At 37.5% G+C, this 7,682-nt stretch overlaps 1 protein-coding gene across 1 annotated transcript; it reads left to right on the top strand.

Moving 5' to 3' along the window:
- Positions 1-572: 572 nt before the first annotated feature.
- Positions 573-1,475, top strand: LOC139868923 (uncharacterized). The gene has a single exon (XM_071857259.1). The coding sequence runs from the start codon at positions 573-575 to the stop codon at positions 1,473-1,475; it is 903 nt and encodes a 300-aa protein (XP_071713360.1).
- Positions 1,476-7,682: the final 6,207 nt, after the last annotated feature.

The raw sequence follows: 7,682 nt of genomic DNA, 5'->3' as shown, positions 1-7,682 counted from the left end.
ACCCGATAGCTGAAGCAATTCTATGAGTAATAACCGAATGATCTTGAACAAGTAAACATGAGAGATTTAATTTTTCATGTTTAGGTATTCGGTGACGGTAAATAATTTTTACTCGGATGTACATATTTAATCGGGTTATTTCTTGTTTTGATTATTCCGTTGACCATCTCAAGATGTGATATGACTAGAGGTTTGGACAGTTATAAGATATTAAAAGAAACCATTAAACTATTTTGAATATATCTTTTAATTTCTCTGGATTCCATTTTGATGACAAAATAAGTAACCACATTTTGAGTCATGAGTTATGCTCTAATTTCAAGAATCCGAATATTGGTGATAATTATATTCTATCCTATATATACTCTTCGCAAACGAGTAACTGATTTTGAATCTAATAACAATTCCAGCTCAGCCTCACCTGCCACATGCAAACCAGCTCTACCAACGCGCTTTTAAGTTTCAACACTATATATACTTGCCACTTTACTGCATACTTGTATCACCAATTTATTTTTATTTAATAAAATATACCAAAATAAACCTATCATACAATAATGATGACACCAAAAATGGTAGCACATTTCCGGCGATCCGTGTCCTTTTCGAACACCCCATCGCCACCCCCACCACCGTTGTCATCATCCACCATGAAAGCCGTTGGAAAAAGGCTCCACTTTAGATCCACTAGTCTTCCCACAAGATCCCACCCTATACTCTATCAGCTTAAATTTCACCTAAATCAACTTAAATCTCAATGGGCATATGACATTGTACCAGAATCAATTAATTCCGATAAAATCTCAGATGCCCTGGTCCGTATTAGGACCATTTTGGAGTCTCTTGATGACCTGCTTGATTTAGCACCGTCAAGAGACTCTCTAAGACGTTACCAAGATTGGGTGGAAAAAGTTCTAGAAGATTTTCTAGTGATGGTTGATGTTTATGGAACCTTCCAAATGCAAATCTCAACGTTAAAACAATGCAATATTGCGGCACAACTTGCTTATAGGAGAAGAGATGGGTTAAAGACCGTTGTTTGTATTAAGGGTTTGAAAAAATCGGGTAGGGAAATATTTAAGCTCATGCCGTTTCTCCAAACGATCCAGGAGAACAATAGGAATGATCTAACTCGTTCTGATCCTAATTCGGATCTTGATATAGTTGGAGTGATAAAAGATGTAATTGAAGTGATTATTATGATATCAGAAGCGGTTTTTGGTGGGATATATGGGTCGTTCGAGGTCCGAAAAAGTTCATGGATGATGGGATTAAAGAAATCAAAGAGGGTAAAAGGGATTAAAGAACTTGAAAATGGGATTTTGAGTTTGAAAATTTGTAAAGATGAAGTTTTGAACAAGAATACAATGCATGAAATGGAAGAATGTATTGACGGAATTGAGAGTGGGAGTGAAAAGGTGTTTAGGAGTTTGATAAACACTAGGGTTTCATTACTAAACGTACTTACACAATAGAGCTCGGTACAACAATAAGAAACTTGAAGACTTTGATAATGTAAATCTTGATATTATTATTCTTTTATTTAATTTAATCTAATTTGTTTACTTTATACTTCTTTTCGATTTTATACAACTACTAGTGTCTTTATTTGTACACAAACAAATGAAGTCAAGTTAACTTGAAGATGGGAAGATACAAATATTGAGTGGTTTGATTTATGCATGCATGATTTTGACTAAATTTATTTGGTACACAATGGTTTGTCATGACTAACACTACAAGGAAAAATAGAACGGGCGACGGACCATTTTTTACGGCGACGAGACTCGTTGCAAAAAGCCGTAAACGACAAAATATTTCGTCTCGTGCGTGAGGTACGTCGTCGCAAAAAATGGGCCGTCACCCGTTCTACTTTTTCTTGTAGTAAAACAATATAAATCAAGAAAATTTGTTTATCAAACAAATAAGTAGTATTATCTTTTTATATGTATTTGGCCGGAAAAAAATCTTTGACATGTAATTAAAAATTATTAGGGTCAATTTTTATGTCACGACAAAATTTATTAAATCAACGAGACGACTCAGTGTAAATGTTGAAATTTGTAAAGTTTAATTAAAGAAAAACGAATTTATTGAATGAAAGTATTTTTTGATCGAAGTCCTTTTAGTTAGCAGAAAAATTTAGAAATTATTTTACGTTCACGGTTGAAAAAGATCAAACTATGTGACTTTGTAAATCATTGAATGATTCATGTCGGTCAGAATATGTAATTAATAATACACTTTTATTCAAGTGGATTTGGCGTTTTCACTCGGATCCGAACTCATTGTGGGCAACCTCCATTCGGGCAGTCTATGGTGCTGATGGAGGCGCAAGTGGTTGCATGCATGGCTCTTCGTCTAGTGTGTGGCTTAATATCATAAGATGTTTCTTATAAGCAAAACAAAACAATATTAGTCCTGCTAACACATTGAGAATGAAGATTGGTAATGGTCGGTCGGTGAAATTTTGGTTGGATAATGGGATGGGCGACGGTCCTTTGAAACATAAATATGGTCGTCTCTACCATCTAGCTCGTGTGAAGGATTTGTAACGACCCGACCAAAACCGTTATTGACGGCGCCGTTAACTTAGGTCCCGTTGCGTGGTCGTAGTCCCTATATGAGACTCGTTTGACCAAAATTATGTCGCATTCATTTGAAAGGTACAAGACTTGCAAGTTTAGTTTACAAAACCGTTCGACAACAAGTCTAAGTTTACAAAAGTCATAAAGTATAAATGAAATAACTTGCGACATGATATAAGTTGAAAAACACCGTTGCTATAAATAGCGTAAGTATGTAAACAAAAGTTTGAATCCAAAAGTGCTATCCCTAGCGTATGTATGTAAGTATGCTTGACCCCAAGCAAGAAATCAGAGTGTATGCATGTATGCTCGACTCCAAGCAAGTATGAGTGTACGCGGAAGCATGTATCAAATAGCCAAGTATGAACCTGAGAAACATATAGAAAACTGTCAACGAAAAACGTTGGTGAAATCATAGATGTATTTGTAAACGTTGTTTTTGAACCACAAGATTTAGTATTCCCATAGTTGATTATCAAAATCGTTTGCATTCCAAAAGTATTGTTCGCGAGCACCCAATTATCAAGACTTAACGTTTCCTTCCATTGAACCCCATCACTATAGTGTTAGAACATACACTGTTTCTCAAAAATATATTTCACCCGTAGACGGTAGCGAACCGTCCGTAGTGAGGGTTTGTCAAACCCGTATGGCCACACAATATAAGTTCTCGCTTACACCCTGCAAGTGTAACTAATGATAATCGAATTGAGGATTTTTGTTCTAACTCGCTGTGGAATGTTTGTTTTCCTTGTACTTGTGTTCAAAGTATAAAAGTAAGTAGCACCAAATGTAACAAAGTATATGTTTCTCAGCCCACAATTTAAAGTATAAAAAGTTGTTGAAAAGGTGGGACTATGATCTCACCTCGAGTGCACGAGTATAAAAGTACTTCACAAAGTAAACGTGTGCATGAAAGTTGCTTAGCCTTGACCTAAACAAGTAAGTTGTGTCAATTAACCGGTTACGACACAAGGTCGGGTGAAATGTGTTCAATTAGTCCTATGGCTCGTTACGACTCGATTAAGTATAGCATGTGAATCACGTTGTCAAGTTTCATACAAGAAACAAGTGTAAAAGCATGTTAGAATGATTGTATAAAAGTTTGGTTAAGTTTGACTAAAAGTCAAACTTGGTCAAAGTCAACGAAAAAGTCAACACGTTCGGGTTCGGTCCCGAACTATTTTTCTGAGGTTTTTATTCATATATAAGCATATTAGAACAAGTTTCATGTGAATCGGAGGTCGATAGCTAGTCAAACATTTCGCGTGAAATGCGCCAAAGTGAGCAGAATCTGGCCAGGCGATTCTGCGCGCCGCGCGGGGATGTGGCGCGCCGCGCCACTACCTGGCCAGAGAATTCTGGTCAGTTTTCAAAGTATGCACGAACCAAAACACAAACAATCACATTTTATGATCCGCAAACAATTAGAACATGTATTTTATATCATCGGAAAGCTATTTCGACAAGGAATACAACTAACCACATATCATTAATCAAAAACATCATTTACAATAACCGAAAACTCGTCAATTGATCAAGAAGGGTTTATTTTCAAAGTTTCAAGTTCGTAAAACGTATTTTATGATTCGGGAATCCAATTTACACATACGATATGCCGTTTTGAAGGTAATGAAGCATACATTACAACTAAACACTTACTAATAACATTTCATGGCATTCGAAACATCAAAAGCTCGTTTTAAGTCTATCAAACCCTAACCAAAATCCGCCAAAATCAATATTCATGTTTTTGAAGTTTCCTTAATCAACCTACGCATCAAAACAAAGCTAGTGATACAAGTAACACAATTAAAACATGCACTTTAACAATCTAACAACATTAACTCATCCAAAATCAAGGATTAAGCTAACCCATTTCAAATGTTCAAACTAGTTACTCAAAACAACGAATCGAGCAAACAAAACATATATTCATGTTATACACGAGCCATAGACACTAACTAACACAATTTCAAGTCAAAAACACGAATTTAAAGAAATCTAGAGTTTTAGAAATGTTACCCAAACGAGATGAAGTTTGTATCAAAATGTAGAGGATGAAGAGAGGATTACGAAAATGTAATCGGATTTGTTGTGAGCTTCCAAGATTGAATTTAGATGATGAATGATTGAATTGGGTGTTTGTGTGTGTTCTTGATAGAGAGAAAGAGAGAGAGGTGGAGGTGATTGAATGGAGGAGGGTGAAGGTTGACTAGTTGACCTAGTCATCTCTTTGCCCTCTTGGCAAGTTTAGTCCCTCAAGTTTCAAAGCGGGTGCGGGAATTAACCAAACGAATATTTTAAAAACGCTCGAGTAGACGAGTGATGTTATAATTAAATAACGAGAATATTATGAACGTTCGTCAACGGAAATTACGAATTTAAATAACGAAGGATATTATTTAAAAAAAAAGACGGTGTTAAAAATAAATTTAACGGAAAAACGCGGGATGTTACATTATCCACACCTCAAAAGAAATTTCGTCCCGAAATTTAGTTGGAAGTAGTAGTTGTTGAATCTTACTCGAGATCTTGCGTTGTAATTTCTACGAATAAGGGAGAAGTACGTCCTAGGGTATTTCAACGAACTTCGACGGTCGGGATTTTTACGTTGGATTGAAGTTTGGTTTCACGATTCATGGTTTCAACCGGTCCTCCTAGGAATGAAGTTTATCGTCGATAGTAAGCTTATCGAAAAGGAATGACAAGTTCTTGTTTCGCAAAACACGTCTTTGAGTTGATACATCGAATGTAGGATAAACGGAGACTCAAAATGGGTCGGAAAATCTAAACGGCTAGCGACGGGTCCAAAACACCCCAAGAATTTAAAGGGTCAAAATATCGCGGATTTAGCTTCCTACGTTTTCCCGAAACGGATTGCACCTTTCCAAGGTGCGACTCTTAACGTGACGCGGTTTCCCACGTGGAATTTGAAATGTTTACGTCTAACATCGGCGTAGCTCTTGGTGATTACGAGTCGCGTAGGGTTTTACCTGAATATGAATAAATTTTCTCGGTTGCTCATGAATAACCTCGGCCCCGGTGAATTGATCATCGTTTACTTGATTCGTCAAAGGAGAATGACGTTTCCGGTCACATGTGGTTTCAAAAGGAGTGACGTTAAAACTCGAATGAAAATCATTGTAGTACGAGGATCCGGTTAAAGGAAAATACTTTTCTCAAGTAAATTTGAAGTTGGTAATACAAACTTGTATTATGGTTTCCAAGGTTTAAATCGCATGTTTGTTCGGTCCGTCGGGTCGTGGATGGTACGCGGTACTCATGTCTAAACGCGGTCCCGAGGCTTTTTGTAAGTCTAGAAATGAAACGAGGATCTCGATCCGAAACGAGGTACATTTCCTTAAGGTATATTTGGACAAGTTTGTTAGGACAAGTTTCTCAAGAAAATTCGCGTCGCGAAAGATTTATCAGTTTCCAAAAACGTTCGTCGGAACTATTCACCCTCGAGGTGAATACTAGTATAACGTGGAGAGTCTCTTCCCCCATTGAGAGTTTAGAGTAAAGATTTCCTGAACCGGAAGTACGAGTGTGATGAGAGAGAAGTTTCCGCCTCGGTGCGAGCATAACGAGTAAATCGTAATTAGTCAATAAGACTGTGCGGGGACGAGATAGTATACACGTGTAACATACGGTTGAAGTCGAGAGGAATCGGTAATTCATTCGGAAGCATAAGTATAGTTCGACAAAAGTCGAAGGGGTGTCCCCGGTATGGTTGTTATCAATTTTCTCGGAGTTTTCGGATGTCCAAACATGAAAGGATGAAGTCATGTACATGGCACATGGTGGTGTTTAGGTTGATCGAGTCTAACCACCATCACGCGTCACTAGAACTTTGGTATGTCTTACCGTAATATAACCACGTTGATCGAGTGTCGTTATATTACGCTAACTCATACCTCCATTCCCACATCACTCTATAGATTCAAGTTCGTGTCATCGCGAAAATCTAAAATGAACAAAATGTAACGACGTCTCAAACGTGACTCGTATTAAATCGAAATAGTTTCTACAACTCTAAAGAAGCGTTTCCCCGCGGGAAGTGTATAAATGATTGTTAACGTCAAATCGGTTCGATTCAAACAATAATGTATTCAGGTATGAAAAGAGTAACGAGTCATGATAACAAGAAGTACGCAACCGTAGTGATAATTAGCGATGACGATACTCACCTAGAGTAGTGATGGTAGTAACAAGAAGTGGTAGATAGTAAGGAACACCGGTGTGACACCGATAGTAAGTTGAAAACGGTGGCGAATCATAATCTGGGAGACAGCGTTCCCGGACAAGTGTGACCAATGAAGTCGTTGTCATCCTTACGCGCATGAATCTTGAATTCACTTGTTTTACCAAAAATTGGCGGAATACGAGTTCGTATGATGAAAGTTTGGGTACCATTAAAAAGTTTGCCTAAGAATGATTCAAGTATAATGCACAAGTAGTCAAGTAAGTGCTATCTATAGCAAATGTATGTCTGAATGCAATGGCTAACTATCCGGTTGTAGTCTAGACTCACTAATGCGTCCTAACGACTCTGTTAGACACACTAATGCATCCTAGTTCTCTACAACCAACGCTCTGATACCACTTGTAACGACCCGACCAAAACCGTTATTGACGGCGCCGTTAACTTAGGTCCCGTTGCGTGGTCGTAGTCCCTATATGAGACTCGTTTGACCAAAATTATGTCGCATTCATTTGAAAGGTACAAGACTTGCAAGTTTAGTTTACAAAACCGTTCGACAACAAGTCTAAGTTTACAAAAGTCATAAAGTATAAATGAAATAACTTGCGACATGATATAAGTTGAAAAACACCGTTGCTATAAATAGCGTAAGTATGTAAACAAAAGTTTGAATCCAAAAGTGCTATCCCTAGCGTATGTATGTAAGTATGCTTGACCCCAAGCAAGAAATCAGAGTGTATGCATGTATGCTCGACTCCAAGCAAGTATGAGTGTACGCGGAAGCATGTATCAAATAGCCAAGTATGAACCTGAGAAACATATAGAAAACTGTCAACGAAAAACGTTGGTGAAATCATAGATGTATTTGTAAACGTTGTTTTTGAACC

The sequence above is a fragment of the Rutidosis leptorrhynchoides genome, chromosome 9 (genome assembly GCF_046630445.1).
Source record: "Rutidosis leptorrhynchoides isolate AG116_Rl617_1_P2 chromosome 9, CSIRO_AGI_Rlap_v1, whole genome shotgun sequence".
Taxonomy (NCBI): Eukaryota; Viridiplantae; Streptophyta; class Magnoliopsida; order Asterales; family Asteraceae; genus Rutidosis; species Rutidosis leptorrhynchoides.
The sequence above is the reverse complement of the archived record's forward strand: the minus strand, read 5'-3'. Positions and strand labels throughout refer to the sequence as shown.